At 27.1% G+C, this 19183-nt stretch overlaps 1 protein-coding gene across 1 annotated transcript; it reads left to right on the top strand.

Moving 5' to 3' along the window:
- Nucleotides 1-7032: 7032 nt before the first annotated feature.
- On the top strand, nt 7033-18696 carry LOC145835615 (phosphatidylinositol 4,5-bisphosphate 3-kinase catalytic subunit gamma isoform-like). The gene is made up of 19 exons (XM_082943289.1): nt 7033-7236; nt 8913-9097; nt 9408-9644; nt 10398-10493; nt 10873-10987; nt 11259-11472; nt 11981-12119; nt 12257-12445; nt 12783-12921; nt 13084-13259; nt 13553-13676; nt 13864-13983; nt 14298-14543; nt 14759-14970; nt 16378-16508; nt 16769-16975; nt 17207-17400; nt 17697-17825; nt 18425-18696. Exons 1-19 carry the CDS (start codon nt 7033-7035, stop codon nt 18560-18562), a joined length of 3195 nt encoding a protein of 1064 aa, XP_082799415.1. The 3' UTR covers nt 18563-18696.
- The last annotated feature ends 487 nt before the right edge of the window (nt 18697-19183 follow it).

The raw sequence follows: 19183 nt of genomic DNA, 5'->3' as shown, positions 1-19183 counted from the left end.
TCCTGCCTCCGAACAGCGCGCACTCCTTCATCGCGGCAGCTTTGTTCCATTTTCGAATTTTAGTGCTGAAACTGACGCAAGTAAGGCTCTCTGCCTTTGATCGCGTTTGATCGTGCGCCGACCGCTAATGTCGTAAATGTCGTCCATCAAAGAGCACGCCTAAAAGTTGACGCGGCGATCGTACGTTTCAGAAATCACTTTCCAAGAGTTAGCGGTCGGCGAGTACTAATCAAATACAAATTTTTCATCAACTTCTGATTGGCTGAGTAAACAAACTTCCCCCTTTAAGCAAACTGCTGTTGAGAAGTCTAATTTTTAGTAGTTCTCCGTAAAGTTTTTGAAGTGAAGAACGTGTCCGCTGTAACGCTGTGAACACCGCTGACAACATTGCTTGTTAATATTTTCTACCCTACATAATATTATGTTAAAGTTTTCTTGCTAACAGTACCTACCTGTAGTACATGAGTTGAAATTTGTTTAACTTTTTAATGTTTGTTCAATACCACTTTTTGGTTGTCTTAAAACATGACCTTTGGCGGATAATGTAGTGCAAAGCAGGAACTGATAACGATTCAATACGAATTTTATTTGATATAAACTTCTTCTTTTTTCTGCGTTTTGCAGCTTTGTGATTCAACCAGCCATTAGCTTCATTGAAAACTTGCAGTTCCGAATCGACGTGTAATTCTGAGCTCGCGAGTGTTTTATTGAAAAAACAAAATCTAGCTGTAGGAAGTTTTGAGTTTCGGCAACCATTGGAAAGCACGAAAAGCGTTTAGAAAGACTTGGTAGCTTAAAAATAATTGATAAAGAATAAAACAATGTTACATTGTTCACGCTACATTCACTTTTTATATTTTTAAAACGTTATTCTTTTCATCTTTGTAAAACATAGTTTGGCTTCTTTTCAAATTCTAAATTAGCTTTACGTTGTCATTTCGTTTCTTTTCTGTAAATAATAAAGTTAGTGTTTTATAGAAATATGTGTTTATTACATTTGACATTACTAATTGAATTAAAGGTTGTAAACGAACCGTTCTATAAATTATTACACAAATCTTATGTACAAAGCTGACGGCTACTATAACTTGTTGTTCAACTATCAAGCATCAACTTACAAACAATAAGTTACTAGACGGCAAAAACGTATTTATTTCACAGTTTTTAATTTTCTGTTTAAATTTCGTATCTTTAACCAAAATAAAATTATTAATGTTGATGTTTATTAAATCAATTTGTTAGTAAAATGTAAATTAACCAGTTTTTTCAAGCAGATAAACAGAAAATTTCAAAAGTAAAACAGAGTTACAAAAGGTGTACAAAATAGTTTTATTCTATATGTATAAAACTTTTATTATTTAGTCTAATGATAACTTAAAAAACTATTATTTTAACAAAAAGTTAGTTATAACTTCAAAACAAGAACTCAAAATTCTTAGTAGTAGTAGTCTATATGCTAGTAGATATTAATTTTTGGATAAACCTTGAAAACTAGGATTATCTATCTTTAAGACAATTTAATTAAACTATTATAAGTTTAAATTAAATGATTTTAGCATTAATACTATTAAAGTATCTATAACAAATAAAATAGCATTGGATATTTTAAGTTAAACGCGAATACAGAAAAATTGTTGGAATGTAACGATAATGAAGTCGCAGTCGGGTAATTTGAATGTGAATTCTAAGTTTCTATTTAAAATATTAAAATACGGTTTGGAAGTCTTGATTTACATGCTTGCGGGCCGCATTTTTACCTTTTGCGAGCTAGATTGCACTTAAACTTTTTACACATTGGCGTGCCGTACGTTTCCCAGCCTGTTCTTACTGTTTGAAAACTTGTGGTTGATTGAACTTTTGTACTACTGACAAAACTTGTATATTATTGAAATTATTGAAATTTTTTAAAACAAGCTTTCAAAAAATAGTCATTTTGTTTTGTATGAGACTCTTAGTTAGACCATTTAAAAAAAACGCTCTTAGCATGTTAAGTATCACACAAGTTTGTTTTAACTCAAAAGCAAATAAGAGTCTTTATTTATGTAACAAAGTGTTTTACATCATTGTTACACATATGAGAAATGAAAAACTCCTATTAGTTATTAAGTTGTATTATTTATATGCACACTTTGGTTTTAAAAAACAATGAGTTCTGAATAATAAATAAACGTTTCTTTGTTTTAAGTAAACATTTTGTGCTTGTTGAGCTTTAGGCGTTTCGCTCATATACAATCTGGAAACTATGCTACACTAGACAAAATTCTCTAAACCCACTTACAGTCATGTTATAATCAAGATGGCAGTTAAATACAGCTGTTTTAATTGTAAACACGCGCTTTAAAGCTCTATAGTAAATTGAGAGAAATTTGGAGAAATAAAAGAAACTAAAGTGAAAAGTGAGAGAGCTAGAAGAAAAAAGAAATTTATAAGCTAATAAGCTTTTGCTTTCATAAGAAATTTTAATTCTATTGCCATGCTTTTTATTTTTTTATTCTACTGCGGGGATTATTCGCTCTCCGATTTAACATCACTGCCCACTTATATTAACTTAACAACAGCATTACAATTTTTACTATACTTGTAATGTAAATAGTTGTTGAACTCTGTATGATCTAGCTAGACAAGCAAAGTCTATTATATAAAATCTACAATGTGACGCGGTTTTTAACAACTTGTTTTAATATTTATGTACGAGCATCTATAAAATCTTTAGTAAATTAAAACTCTGGTATAGAATTATCCTTATAGACGTTTATTGATTTTGTTCAATATACCTTTTTGCTGTTTTGAATAAACTCTTCACTGCAGCCTGAAGCTAGATATTTTTAAATTGTTTAAAAATTTTGTTATTAATTGCTTTATAAGGTAAAAAATTAAGTAATATTTTCTTTTAATTTAAAAATAATTAAAACATTTTTTAAAACTTTACTTCAAAGTTTGTTATATATTTTTACTGAAATAGTTGTATTAGAGCTAATAATTAATAATAAAAAATAAACAAGTTCATCTCATCCGTTTTCGAACAAAATATTTTATTTTGTAGAAATCTTAACAACAAAACCTACGTACAAAAATATAAAAAATAAATTACTCTAGAGGGCTAAAAACTAGTTTCTTTGAGCCAATGCTAACCATAAAAAATTGAAAGTTTTTTGATTTACTGAAAACTATTTTGAATCCGAAGTCTATTTTGAATCCGAAGAATTGAAATGTCAGATTTATAAGGTTGCATATTATTTCTTACTTTATTAATATTTTGAATACTGAACTTATAGGCAGATATTTTAAATGTAAGTAAGTTGACATTAAGAAAAAAATAGTCGAAAATGATTTAAACACTTGAAAACGTCTGCAATTACTTTTAAAAATAAAACAAGAAACATAAAAGTTTTAAATTTATAAAAGCCTATTTGTAAATAGAAATACTACCTTAATAATTTAAATAAGTTTTGTTTCTGAAAATGCTTGTATAAGTAAGCAAATTAAGATGATGCATTATTTTTGAACATGAAACTGTAGCTTTTTTATATAAATGTCCAAAAACATTTTATCAATATTATACTTATTTAGTTGTAAGAATGTTTTTGTTTGCAGAAAAGTTTTACAAACGTTTGAAAACATTATTTGAAACTTGTTATATTGAAGCAGACATATACACACTTTTAGCATTTAATTTTAATTTCATAACTTATTTTTTAAGTATTTCTTTTAGTTTACTTTAACCTTGGCATTTTAAGTATTTGACTCAAAAATTTGTATAGTAACATGTTAACTTTGTTTTACAATTTTGTATGTAGTTAAAAATTTATGTTACTTTTTAGTTTTTATGAAAAGATGCTTTAGTTGTATTAGGTCACTAGTTATTAAATTTCATAATAGTGATAGTTTAATTTATTTTAATTAAATTAAAGCTTTAACTTAAAACTTTTTGTTTTCATTTGAAATTATCCAAGTGTGAAGAAAGTTAATGCTCTAAGTTTAAAGAATAATGTTAAATATCATTAGAGTAGTGTCTAGAAAGTTTTGTTGAATGAAAAAAAAAACATGATTAGTCTTTTTGGGGAGCTATAAGAATGAGAATAACAAAATATGTCAAATTTTCAAAAGTTTTAGAAGCATTTTGTAAAAGCTGTACTTTATACAGCAAAAATTTACAAAAACTACAAAAAGTTCATTCATAACACAACATTTAGTCAATAGTTTAAATGTTGTAATATCTATAGTTTGGAAAGAATTAAGACAGTTAAAAGTTCTTGTAGCCTTTTTGTTTAGTTAGGCTTAAAAATTATGTTATACTTTTTTAGAAAGTTTGTACTGTACAATGAATTATACTTCACTACTTCCTTGTTTACTTAACACGTTATTTTTTGATTTTTTTAGTGTAGTCGTTTGTTTTTTATTGTTTATATTAGTTGTGTATAAGTAATTGCTTAATATTATGTTTGCTTAAAATTGATTAATGGTTTGTTTTGAAATTAACTTTTGTTGATCATTTAAGTAATAACATAAGTGACATTTTGTTATTTCATTTACCATGTAACTTTTGAAAACAAAAACTTGAAATATATTTAATGTATAATTTGAGTGTTCTTTGTATACTTGTATCGGCAAAAGTCTAACAGAGCCAAAACTTGGACTTTCGCGTGCCGTTAGATAAGCTCAAGTTAACATATAGTTTTGATCATACCATACAATCCAACTGGTATGATCAAAACTTTCTGTTAAATATCTAAAGACATACAACCACTAAAAATTTGAATGACACTTTAATGAAAACTGTTTAAAATAGATTCAGATTTTACCTTATAATTCATTTTGAAATGGATGTTTCTTAAGTTTGCTTTTACACATTTATACTATTTTAAAAAAACATTTACCTAAGTTTTGGGCTTTTATGTAAAAAGTTAAGTAACATTTTTAGTTTTAGCTGTTTTAAAAATTAACGCTAAGTAAATATTTAAATTATAAGTCAAGCAGTTTTATCTAAAATTTTATTCAAATAGTTAATTAGTAGTATTTGCACGTGTTATACTGTTTTGTTGCTAATTATTGTTCGATAATTATTTTATATACTTTTTTCCAGTAAAAAGTTAATTACCGTTTGGTACTTTAAGTGAACATAATCACTCTAACTACTTAATTGGTTTAAAGTAATACTTATACAATTACCTATTGAGCTTCTTTTGATTTAACTCAATAAAAATCTTAATCAAATTATATAACCACGAATAATATTATTTAAGCAGTTTGGCAAACTAAAAACGCATCGTATAACTTTAATCTAAAACTTGTTTTTAACTTTTATTTACTATAAGTATAATTTAGTTTTAAAGATTAGAAAAATAATGGTTTTATTATGTAAGAATTTATTGTGGAGTTTTATTTAGATAGTTTTTGAATTATATATGTTTTAAGGTTCATACGTGTTATTTTAGTGAAATAAGTTTTGTTTTAATGTATAAGCTACTAATTTGGTAGTGTTTTAGTATTAGATTTCTAAAAAGATTTTTTTGAAATTTGAAAAAGTATTTTTTTATTGTATGTACCTTGCAATGCATACTTAGTGCATAAAAATTATTTCGTGCAGTGAAAACTTTTAAACAATAAAAAAAACATTAACTAGCCCTTTTTTTATTAAAAAAATTAGAAAAAGATTAACAATAATTTTTTTCTAACAAACTCTTTGTTATCAAATGTATTTATTAAAGTTATATTTTACATTTCTAGAACTTTTATAAAATAAAAGCTTTGAACATTTCCCAAGTTTTTCTATACTCCTATAACGTAAAATAAAAGTTAGATAATAAAACTACTTTAATTTCTCAAAATCCTTACTTTTACCTTTTTCTTTTGTATATTAAGTTAGACAAATGATATTTGGTGGACTAATAACAGCTAATTATGTTTAAAAACATTATTTAAGCTTGTAGCTTTTTTACAACCCATCTTTTTTCTCAGTATATTGTCTTGCAAAAGCCGACATAAGCCAATGCAACACGCGTTTCCGGGTGTTAACAGTAAATCAAGTTTAATGTTTTCTAGCTCATTAATAGTTTTTGTTTAGTTTGAGCAGTTTAATTTTTTTTTTGCTTTTTAACAACAAATACATAGTAAGCTTTTCGTTTGGTTAGTTTTATATCAAACTATAGCTTGTAAATGTAGCTTTCAATCGTTTAGTTCTGTCCAATTTTATAATGTTTATTAAACAGTTTTTTTATTAAAACTATGATAAAGTTTACTATAAGTTTTTTTTTTGCTAAATTTCTGAGTATAAGTCTGTTTAGATGACAAGTTTTCAAAATAATAAAGTTAAACTTGTTTACTGTTATAAAAAGATTTTTTTTAAGAAAAAAAATAATTTTTTTATTAGACTTATGAAAGTAACTTAGAAATACTTAGTAAGGATATGTTTAAGTTTCTCCAAAATTAAACAGCTTACAAAAAAAATATTTATATTTAAAGCTAGTTTTGTAAAGGGTTTTTACAATTTTGTTTTTAAAAACACAGCTAAATTGAAACTTAATTTAAATAAGATATATAATGTTGAATTTTTAACAATTGTTGGTATTTAATGTTTTTCTACTTGTTTTATAAACAATTGGATATTTTTTTAATCTTAAGTTAATCTAAAATGATTTGGAAAGCAGCAATTATTAATATATCTGGTTATATTTTAACTCATACTTGAAAATTTACTTAAACTGACTTAAATTCTAAGAGGATTATCTTTTAAAATTAATACTCGATTTTTTTTTCAGAGTTTGTTAACAGTAGGATAAAATTTCAGAAACAAATTTCGAATATATTCAAAAAATAAAACAAGCTAACCCAGTAACTACACTAACTTTGAAAGTGTAACTTCAATACAAAAGCTCCTTATTGTTATGTGTTTATTTAAAAGTATTCTCTTCCGCTACAAATACTGTTCTTTCAAAATAAAAGTTTTATTTACTAATATAATTTACTAATAGTCTTATAAGATTTGAAAATTAATATTGCTTGAGGTTAAAAGTTTATCCGTTTAGCTTAACAATGACAATGAAAGGTCAATCTGAAATTGAAAATTTCTTAAAGAAACAACAAATATTGAAACAAATACCTCACACCTCTCTTGCATCAAGCTTTTTTTCAGTTGTCAGAATTATTCCTGTCAGTTTTATTTTTCCTGACGGTTTCAAAATTACTCTGAAGTGTATTGGTAACCATTCCGTTGGTCAGATCAAACAGTGCTTGCTGGTTAGATTATATTTTTTTTACATTGTTATCTGATAAAAAAAATATACTCATATTAGATCACTACCAGTATGTGAAAAACTGTAAGCAAATACTCATTTTTTAGTAAAAATTAAAAGTACTAAAGTGCTCAAATGGTAAACATATAAAAACTAATATTTTTTTTTCGAAGCTTCTAGACGACTTGACAGAAATATTATTTTTATTAAACGTATCGTATAGTTACAAACAGATTTTTTATACTGTAATCGGTAATTCTTCTACAAAGAAACTGGGTAAAAATAAAAAACTTTAGATAACTGTTTTGTTCAACATTTACAACTAGAAGTTTATTGCTAAGCTATTATCTGCCAATAATAACGGAGTTACTTTGGCTCGAATAGCTTTTTTTGAAATTTTAAAAAAATGTCCAAACTTTATATCCAACTACTTTCCTTATCTCTAAAGCTAACTTAGATTTTTTTTTCTAAAGAACTCTTCTTTGCCTTTAATTTAGAAAAAAAAATCCATTGAATTGGGGTTTGAATTTAGTAGTGGGGCCCCTTTAAAAGTTTGCCTTTTTATTTTTTTTTATTTTAGCTTTTCTCCAAAAATAAAATCAGATTTTTTTTTTTAACTTACTTACCAAACTAATATTTTATGATGGATTTTTTCCTTAAAATTTTTTTTTTAAATACCCCCAAATATCTCCAAATAAAATTTACAAAAATATTCAAACTTATCATGGCTTTACTGCAAAAGTATAATATTTTTCAAAAATTTTTTTTCGAATGTTCCTTTTTGACTAAGTTTTATATCAAAAAATGTTAAATTTTCCAATTTTTATTTTTATTATATGACCTATGAAAGTTTTACATAAATTTACATAATTTGAGGGATTTCAGGCTAAAGTACTATGAATTTATGTAAAATTTGCATAGGTCATATAAAAATAATAATAAAAATTGGAAAAAATTATATTTCTTTAACATAAAACTTAGTTAAACAAGAATATTGATAAGAAAAATTATTTAAAGAATACTATATTTTTGCAGTTAAGCCATGATAAATTTGAATATTTTGAAAAATTTTATTTGGGGAAATTTTGGGATATCTTAAAAAAAATTGAAGGAGTAAAAAGTATTTCCATGATAAAAAACTTAGTTTAATAGGTATATAAAATAAAAAACTATTATTTTATTTTTGGAAAAAAAGCTAAAATAAGTAAAAAAAAATAAAAAAAACTTTGATTTTTAAAAGGGCCCCATTACTAAATTCAAACCCCAATCCAATTGATTTGTTTTAATTAAAAGCAAAGGATAGTTCCCTAGAATAAAAAAAAATCTAAGTTAGCTTTAAAGTTGAGGAAAATAATTGGATCTAAAGTTTGGACATTTTTTAAAAGTTGCAAAAAAAGCTTTTCAAGCCAAAGTAACCCTCGTCCATTGATAAAGCAGATATTTTACCATTTTAAGAGTTTATGTCAGAAGTTTTTATTTCTTTAGTATTTTATCTTACAACAATTGTGTTTAAACTAAAGTAGGAGGACTTTAGATTAACATAAACTGTTTTAGTTTTATAATTCAACTACTTGTTTATTTTTGTAGTTAGGTTAAAGTTAATTAGGCAAAATCTAATAAAAAACAATATTTCAGTTAGCTGCTAAAACAATTTACTCTTTTTTTACTTCAATATTTTAGAAAGAATTGTCGCAGAGTAAAAGCACTTACAAAAACTTTAACTCGGAAGATTTTACTTTCACTTACAAACTAGAAGGAGAAGTTTACGAGATAAGCGACACGAACCAAACATTTCAGACTCTGAAAATCGTCAATGTGTGGCAACAGACAAAGTGCAAAGCTCAGCTTGACGTTGAAGAAACCAAGTCGGTATTTTGTATAACTGTTTTTCAACGTGTAGCTTATAAATTTAAGTTTAAGAAACAAGTAAGTTTTTGCTTGCAAATACAGTCATAAAGTCAATACTTTTGCAAGTTTAAAGAAACTAATTGCAGTAAGTTTTAAAAAAAATATGTATGTCAATTTTACGTTAAATTAAGTAGAGTCAAAGTGTAATTAAAAAAATTGTATTTAATCAATTAAAAGTTTTAATTAATAGTTTTTTTTAGTTTTGTTATTGCTGTTTTTGCGACTAAAAATTTTTTTTTTACTGTTTAAAATTCCTTTACTCACCAGATTGGCCACTGATGCGGAACAGATGGCCAACGTGAGGTTCGGGGCGCTGATGGGGCTGAAGTGGATCGAGTTCGACTGTCGCCACGGCAACGACGAAGTGGAGTACACGCGGAGGAAGCTGACGAACGTGCGGAGGAGGGCGCTGAAGGAGAGGTGTCCGGTGGAGTACAGCATGGAGGGATTGGTCGATCGGTCCGACATCCCGCATCACATCACGGAGAAAATACAAGATGACAAGTTGGTTGTTGAAAGTTTTAGTTGTTAATAGAAAAATAAAGCAGGTTTGTATTTCGAAAACTTTTACTTTTAAACGATGTTTGAATATTTTTAATAGTAAATTTATTAGCTCTAAAACGTTTTGAAGTTCAAAAATAGTTACGAAGTTTTGATACCACAATGTTATTATTTAAAAGACTATTTACTTTGAAATTTTCAATATATCTAGTAAACGAATATTATTTAAACAAGTTTATACTTTTTAAATACATGTTTTTATTATGTAACTACAAGTAATGTTTATACAATCTATAATTTTTTTTACTCAAATTGTTGAAGGATTCCTAAGATTTTTTGTAGCATTTCAATGATAACATACTTTTATAAATTGTGATAATTTTTTTTTATTTAGTTTTAAATTACTATCAATTTTTAACTTTTGATCTATAAGTTTATTTTCTAATATTAATAGTCTATGTTTAACTTTACGAGATATATTAAGCTGAATCATTCCGTTTAGAATATTGTCGAATAAATAAATCCGTAAAACTTTTAGCGAACTAAAATTAAATTTCAATATAGAAACATATGTTTGTTATTTTGTAGGCAATATAAATTTTAGTTTCTGATTAGTTTTGTTGTTTTTGAAACTAGTTAATTGGTCGAGAAAGTGAAAACAGTTTTATTTAAGAAATTTCAGTTAATTAAATCTTAAAGTAGTTAAGTTTTTTGTTCAAAGATAAGTTTAAGTAAAAGATATACAAACTTTAACAGAATCTCAATACAAATTTCATATGAAGGAAAACATGAAATTTTTGAAATATCTACAAAATCAAAACCGGCTGAACTACTGTTTAACTTAAATGAAAGGTTAGTATTAAAACAACGCAACACAAATAGTTTGCATTTTTCTGTTATTGGAATAATACTTAGGTGTTATTAGTACTAAAAAAACTTGGTACTTGATATTAATGAAGTGATTTTAAGATAAATTAAACTGTTGTGTTTCTTAAAGTAGAGCAAAAAATATATAAAAAAGCTTTATTAAAATTATTGCTTTGATTTTTTATAACATACTGTTTATTGAAAGATAAAAAAGTGTTGTCTAAGAACCTGGTGTACGAAAAAACCTTTCGGTTTTTAGTCGTACACCACAATAACATTACTTTTCTAATATTAGTAAGTAAATTTTATAAGTTGTAAGTTTTTCCTCATAAGCATTACAGTAACGACTTCACTTTTTTTTCAGTTTTACTATAGACGAAATTATAAAGAAGACATTCAGAGTATATGGCAAAGATGAATATGTTTGGGGTAATAACTCCATCATTGACTTTTGCTACATCAGAAAATGCTTGTCTCAGGTTGTTTTTGATTTTTATTTCATACTTTTAAAAATAAAAAGAACTGGTGTAAACTTTAAATCATTTTTTTTATTAGTTGACATTTTTTTCTGTTATGTTACTTAAAAACTTCCACAAAATACTACAAGTGATTGTATGACTCAGAATTTTACAGTTAATTTAGTCAAAACTTTAAGTTGGCTATAAACACGTCTAACCACTAAATCAAGAAGATTTAAAATTATCAGGTGTACTATATATAAATTTTAATCAGTTATACTTATAAAAATAGAAAAAAACACCACACCTTGAAGTTTGCTGTCAACCGGACATTAAGCAAGATGAGACGAAACCGGAATGCGACCCAAAATATTTGGTTGATGAGTCGACGGGAATGACTCAGGACCACCAGCAGTTGACACTGTTCAACAGCAACAAGGACCATGACGAAATTGTCGCTTTTTCATTGTGGGACCAAGACCTTGAGTTCAGAGTTCATATTGTCGGTAAGAATTCTCTCTTTTAAAGACTTAGGTTCTTCCTTTTATTTTAGTAATTTCTTAAAAGCTTAGAAAGTTGCTTTTTCAGGAAATTGAAAAGTAACTAGAACAGATACTTTTTTTATAGTTACTTATTAAAAATTCAAATAAAGTTAACTAATAAATGTAAATTATCTACTAAAACTACTACTTTATCAGGTTTTATAATGAAAAGATCATTGAAAATATTTATATTATAGTGATAAAAAGTTAGGAAATTTTAAATTAAAAATTATACTGGTAAGTTTTGTTTGCTAATGTTAGACGAAAATAACAAGGTCAAAATCCAAAAAGTAAAAGTAAAGTAAAGAAGTCATACTAATTAACAAAATTTTAATGTACTTTCTGAAAACATCTATTTTCAAATCTTGAATTTTTACAATACTAAGCTTTTTTCTGCAAATAAAAGTATTGATATTTTGGTGAAAATTTAAGTTTTATTAGTTTCAAGCTATAAAACTATTCGTACAAACAGGAATGGACTTTTTCAAAAGTTCAATCGATGTACCAGAAAATCCAGATGATGTGTACATAGAAGCATCGTTATATCAAGGCACACAAAAACTTTGTGACAGCGTCTATACTAAAAACAAACCATTCAAAAACGATATGAGGTTTAAAATTGAAATTGAAATTTTTTAAATTTTTTGCAAAAAAAATTTCTTGCAAAACTGCGTTGTATAAAAAATACTTGAAACCTTTTTTGCCGAAGTGTAAGTAGCTTAATTTTTGTTATAACTTTTGGTTTTAGGTGGTACGAATGGCTAGAGTTCGACATTATCATGAGAAACATTCCCAAAGAAGCAAAACTAAACATAAACGTTGTTGGTGTTTTCAACAAGAGCAGCGCTAGCAAGTTAAAGAACAAAGTTGAGTTTAAAAAAGACACAGATTGTGACGTCATTTTAAGCTGGGCAAACATGCAAGTTTTCGACTACAGGTCTGTATTAGTTAATATTTAGATAATTTCTAAAACATATTTAGAAGAATAAAGTATAGTAGAAATTAAGTTGGTTTTCAAAGTTTTAGTTTTATTTCAAAACTTAACTTAAAAAATTGAACAAAATGTTTTTCTTCTTTTTAAATGTTTATTTTTAATATAATATAGCTCTTAAAAAGTCATTATTTAGTTTCAATCTTTATTTAAATAAATTGTTGTTGAGTTGTTTCTTAACTTTAAACGATGTTTGACAACAATGATTTGAATGAATTGAAACTTTATAAATTTTATACTTAAAATCTTACTTTTTGATTGAAAACAAGCGCCTTTTACGCAGATCAACACTTCGTACTGGTGATATCATGGTTCGAACTTGGCCCATGCTGCACAGTGACGATATTTCATTCGAAACTTTCAACGGAACAACAGAAGACAACGCAACTGCCGATCTTCCTCACGCACAACTTCATTTTCATGTGGGATACTTAATTTTAATTGTTTTTTGCTAATACTTTTCGTTGTTATTTTAAAATTTGAATAACTTATTCAAAGAAAAGGATATAAGAAAATAGAAAAATAAATAAATATTATAAACTGAAAAACTAATGCTTAAACAAATTTTGTACCTTTTGATCCAGTTGGAGACTTACCTTCATCCTGTTATTTTTCCGCAAGGTGGTTGGGAAATACCCGAAATTGAAAATGAACAGTTGGTATCAGGGTCAAAAGATTGGGAGCGAATTTTGAAGATTGTTCAGAAAAGTTGCTTTGAAAAAATGGACAAACTTGACAAAATTGTTGTCAGGAAATACTGGTTTGATTATTTAAACTTCTTTCATGCTTATAACTATACAACTTAATTGTATACGATTTCAAACAAAATGAAGTAACTTTTTTATCAAAACTTGAAACACATAATGATTTATTATTTACTACTTTTTAATCTAATAACCCTTTCAGAAAAAACTTACATCCTAAAGTTAATTTTAAAAAACTTTCATATGGTATTGATTTTACAGTCTCATAGTGTACAGGGGTTTAACAATAAAAAGACTCTGAATTGTGAATAAATTGTAATTCAATTAATTTCTATTTTTTCGCAAACAGGCATTACTTCCGGTCTAATGCTGATTTTATAGCTAAATTTTTGCAAGTTATAAATTTTAGTCGACTTGATGACGTTGTCTGGGCACATAAAATTATCAAAGACTGGTCTGATGTTCCTTTTGAGGTAAACAATAAAAAACTGGAAGTTAAAAATCAAATGTAGTTTCTTATTGAACTTTAACACAACATAGCTCTTTTATATTAATTACAAGAAAGATTGTATGTATACTTTTTAATATGTTTTTTTTAAATAAATTGTAAATTTGTATGGGAGAAATATAATCAAGCATTAATGTTAGATTATAACAAAGGTCGCCTTGGAGCTTTTGGATGAAAGATATACTGACGAAAAAGTAAGAAAGTTTGCAGTTAAACAGTTGGAAAGGCTTTGCGATCAAATGCTACTCTTATATTTACTGCAACTTACTCAGGTTAGTTTGTAATTTCAGCGAAAAACTTAAGCAAACTAAACTTAATCAACTTAATAAAAAGGTATAATTAATAGTGTAAATAATCTATAAAAAAAATTAAAATACCTATTGTCCTTCCAACAAACAAAACAACAAACTTTTTTCAATTAAGTAAGTTATTTGAAATGAAGTGACCTTGTTTTTTATTTAAGAAACAGCTAAAAGTTAAGTTTCTTTAAGGAATAAGTTAACAAAATAATTCTCTAAATGGTTTTACACTTGTATAGTATTTAATTTAAGAACTAAGCTTCCTATTGTTTCCTTCGTTTTAACAGGCGTTGAAATTCGAGCCTTACCACGACAGTGCTCTCGCCAGGTTTCTAATAAAAAGAGCGTTGAAAAGCAAACGAATCGGTCACTACTTTTTCTGGTATCTCAGGTCTGAAATTGAGAGCTGCCAGGTTTCAAAAAGGTACTCGGTCTTGCTGGAAGGTTATTTGAGAGGGTGTGGTGAAGAGATGGTCGCTCAGTTGTCGAAACAGACCACCGCTCTTAACAACTTTAAGTACATTTCAAACAAGGTAGGCTGATTACAAATTTGCTACAATTTTTCTTTAAATAAAAACATTTTTTTAGCTAATTGTAAGTTTTTAAGCAAAACAAAAGCTTTTTGAGTTATAGGATGAATTTTTAAAGGGTTATACAAACATGTTTAAAAATTTTCGTTATGGTATTAATTTTTTTTTAAACTACTACTACCATTTCTATTTAAAAAACAAAGTTTAAAATAAAACAGATGATTTCAAAGCAATACAAGCAAGGAAGCGAGATAAAAGAGGAACTTGTTAAACTAGATTTTCCTTCTTCTTTTCAAGCTCCATACGATCCTCGGACGTGTCTTGGAAATCTCGTAACCGAAAAAATGAAAGTCATGGACTCTAAAAAGAAACCGATTTGGTTGGAGTTTCAAAATGGAATGTTGAAAGAAAAAACAAATGAAACAATTAAGTAAGCGAAATTAAACTGTTTGTTTTATATTTTTTGGTGTGGATAATTTTTTAATTTTTTGAAAGTCAACTCTATATCAAAACTAACAAAACAAAAAAAGTGTTTGAAGTTTATAGATTTATCATCAAATTTTTTCATAAATTCTTAACCTCAAGTAAAATTTTGTACAGAATTTATGTTTAAGTATGTAATAAAAACTAGTGATGTACCGGACCCGGATTCGGATTTTTTTTTTCAAATTAGGACCCGGATAGTTTTTTTCAAAATAGAATCCGGTCGGAACCGAATCCGGATTTTTTTTTTCAAATTCGGATCCGGCCGGAACCGGATCCGGATCTTTTTTTCATATCAAAGTCCGGCCGGATCCGGATATCAGACAAAAATGGCAGTATCCGGCCGGATCCGGACCTTAAAACTAGCCTGAGTTTATATAAAAAACTAAACTAGCCTGAGGCAGCTTTAGATTTTCAAAAATCCACAAAAATTTTCAAACTAACAGGGTTGCCACTGTTTAAGTCAAAAAAAAAAACTAGCTAGAGTGAGTATAAACTAGCCTGAGTCAGAATGAGATTTTTAAAAACTATAAAAATTATTTTAATCTAATAATCAGAAGAACAGCTAGCCGTAAGGTTGACAATTTGGTAGTAAAGTTTTTAATTTTACAACACAGGTAAAGAGTTGCATTTCTGAAATGTTTATTTCATAGTTTAAATGTAAACAAATGTAAATTAGTCACGTGTACAAAATGAGATAATCACGGTAGGTGTTTAATTTTAGCTGACGAAAATGACTCTTTTTAATTTACACAGGGTTTGTTTTTGAAATAATACTTTTCATTTGTATGCTCTTTTTTACTAACTAGATCCGAATCGGCCGGATCTCTGTTAAAATCCGGCCGGAACCGGAACCGAACCTTTTTTTTTAATCAAGATTCGGCCGGTTCGGAACCGGATCTTTTTTTTTAAATCGAGATCTGGCCGGAACCGTATCCGGATCTTTTTTTTATATCAAGATCCGGCCGGATCCGGATATCAGACAAAAATGGCAATATCCGGCCGGATCCGGACCCGGATAGTGAGTCCAGTACATCACTAATAAAAACCATTTTTTTAAATTCCTAAAACTTTTTATTCAGTTGATTAAGAACCATACTCTAAAATCTTAAACATTAAAAGAAATTAGATTTGGTTATTTCTATGACAATTAAAGACTATTTTATAAGATTTATAAAATTTATTCAATACAAAGTTTTTTGTATGCTACTCTACTATACTAAACGTAGTATTTATCATTAATTTATATTACTGCTGCCTACACTACATTTTAGGTAGAACATTAAAAAACTTCATTGTCATTAAAAAACTTTATTTTAACACATGAATCTTTAGTTGCCACACAAAACAACAGGGTAATATTCAAGCAAGGGGACGATTTGAGACAAGACATGCTGACACTGCAGATGCTTGCTCTGATGGAAAGACTTTGGTACCAGGAGGGCCTCGACCTGTGCTTACTTCCATACGGGTGCATGAGTACAGGTTTGTTCAATAATGTTTTTAAAATTATTTTTAGGGTTAAATATATGAACAAAGAAGTTTTTTATCATCTGTTGATTTACAACGATAAACAAAAAAGTTTCAAATTAAAGAAAATTGTAAGTTTTTCAGATAAAATTGTAACACATAGGTGTAAAATGAAAAAGCATTGTGGAAATCAAAACACATTTTATAATTAGTGTTTATATAAAGTAAAAAACATTTAAAACCAGTAGATCAGCTTTAAAGTAATTTTACAAAAGGACTTCAGATTGGGGTAATTGAAGTGGTCCCTCATGCGACGACTGTTGCTAAGATACAAAAAGATGAGGGTGGCGTAATTGGAGGGACGTTCAAGAACGAAGTGCTGATGAAGTGGCTCGAGAAGAAAAACGAAGGAGAAACGGGCAAAACAATTGACACTTTCATGAGGAGTTGTGCGGGATATTGCGTTGCTACTTACATACTCGGTTAGAATTCAAACAAGAATAATTTAACGTGTTTGCACTTCTTAGATAAATTTATTTAAAAGTAATTGAAAAATTCTCTAAAAGCGTAACACAGACTTTTGTTTAACTATACTAAATTAAGTTTTGTTGCAAAAAGTATTAATTGTTTTCAATTCAGTATTCATTGTTTTGAATTATCTCTGCAAAAGGAAACCGGTTTATTTTATTAAAAATTTATTTACAAACTTCCAGGCATTGGAGACCGGCACAATGACAACATAATGGTGACGGAGTCTGGAAATTTGTTCCACATTGATTTCGGCCACTTTTTAGGCAACACCAAAACGTGGTACGGAATTCAGAGAGAGCTGGTGCCTTTTGTTCTCACCCCTGATTTTGTGCATGTTATGGGCGGTGAAGGGTCACCAATGTTTAACCAGTTCAAAGTCTGAACTATTTGTTATAATTACTACCTAACCGTATATTTTCATTACATACATATAAATTAAATATAATTTCGAACTACTTGTCTTTTTTCTTAGTTTCTAAGTTGAAAGTTAAATGAAACCACAGTAATTAAGATACTGAATTATTCCTACATTTTAACTTAATGATAGTAAAGTTGAAACTAATTCATTACTTTTCTAACTTTCAATGAAATAAACATATACTATAAAAGAAAGTCTTCTTTACTTCTGTAGTTCAGTTTTTTTTTTATAACAACTAGAACTTGTTTAACCAGGAGCTGTGCGCACAAGCATACATTGTGATAAGAAGAAATTCAACGCTATTTCTCAACTTATTTCACATCATGAGGTCAACTGGAATACCAGAACTCAACTCAGTTAAGGACATGGATCATTTGAAACAAGTTTGTTTATTAAACAATGAGTTTCACAAGAGCTTTTTATCGTTTGATTAATATGCACAAAGTTTATTATACTTTAAAGAGTTCATAAAGTTTTTATTTATGATGATTTTTTGAAGTATAACAATTTTTTTTATATTGCAATTTTGATAAAGACAAAAAATCACAAAGAATAATTGACATTCGTAAAGGATGATTTGAGCATTTTAAATATTATGATATTGTTACTCATTTTATTAAATTAACTGTATTTATTTTAGTTTTTTAAAACTATCAATTCTTATTAATTAAGATTTTTGTATTTAACTTTAAAAATGTAAATAAACCTAATCTTTTTTGTGACGCAAACTATCAAAAAGTGTTTCAATAAATTCTTGCATTTTCTGGTAACTTTTTTTTTCAAATCAAATTCGTTACAGATTAAATTACATTAAAGTTAACTATTTCAAGTTTCTAGTTTTTGATAATAATTTATAAAAACTATATGCTTGACGATCTAAGTTTAAGAAACAACAAAATTTTCAACCTTTTAATTCATAGAAACTCTATCTGTAGCAACTATAAATAACGATTAAAGTACGGTTAAAAAACAAATTTTATAGGTTTTACAAATAAGCAAAGAAGAATTTGTTGCAGAAAAATTGTTTTTAGATGAAATTACATCCGTTTTAAGAAAAAATTGGACTGTCCAAGTAAATTGGTGGTTTCATGGTATTGCTCATTCTAAGCACAAATCTTAGAAAACATAAAACGTAACGTTTGATATAAATCTTTTGACAAACATTAGTACTTTATAGTTAAAATTTTATACTACATTAAGAACATTTCGAAATAAAACTTAAATTTAATTTAACAAAAGTATTTGTTGATGACAATGTACCTAACGATTAAAGTATACTTTTATAGCTTATCGTGCAATAATTTGAACTACATTTTTTAGTATTTTGTATTTATGTGTTGAAAAAAAATAAATCGTAAATATTTTACTTTTGAGTAAAATTATCAAAAATATAAACTAACTTGGAAAATTTTGATTATATAACATCTGTTAAAATGATTTCATAAAAATTTAAATAGATTAAACTAAAATTTTTAAATAAAATAGCTAAAACACAATGCTGTTATATTTTTTATGGGTTCAATCGAGTATAAAAATTTTAAATTATAGTTAAAATGTTTTAGATAATTAGCAATTATATTAAAAAAGTATAGAACACCTTCTTTGACTATTAAAGTTAATATTAAATTAACTAGTATCAAGTAAGTACGGAAAATAGAGAAATACCATTTAGATGATAAAGTAGCACACAAAAAAATAATTATTAGTACAGTATAGGGGTCAGCAGGCAGGAGTGGTCGCA

Source organism: Thalia democratica, chromosome 5 (assembly GCF_965202585.1).
Source record: "Thalia democratica chromosome 5, ktThaDemo2.hap1.1, whole genome shotgun sequence".
Classification (NCBI taxonomy): domain Eukaryota; kingdom Metazoa; phylum Chordata; class Thaliacea; order Salpida; family Salpidae; genus Thalia; species Thalia democratica.
This window is presented reverse-complemented; position numbering and strand designations above follow the sequence as displayed.

Excerpts from the sequence above, each read along its gene's own strand:
- LOC145835615 (XM_082943289.1), top strand. The coding sequence starts at position 7,033 with ATGACAATGAAAGGTCAATCTGAAATTGAAAATTTCTTAAAGAAACAA. Across the intron at positions 7,237-8,912 it reads AGATCAAACAGTGCTTGCTG|AAAGAATTGTCGCAGAGTAA; the intron begins GTTAGATTATAT and ends TCAATATTTTAG. Across the intron at positions 12,446-12,782 it reads ATGCAAGTTTTCGACTACAG|ATCAACACTTCGTACTGGTG; the intron begins GTCTGTATTAGT and ends CCTTTTACGCAG.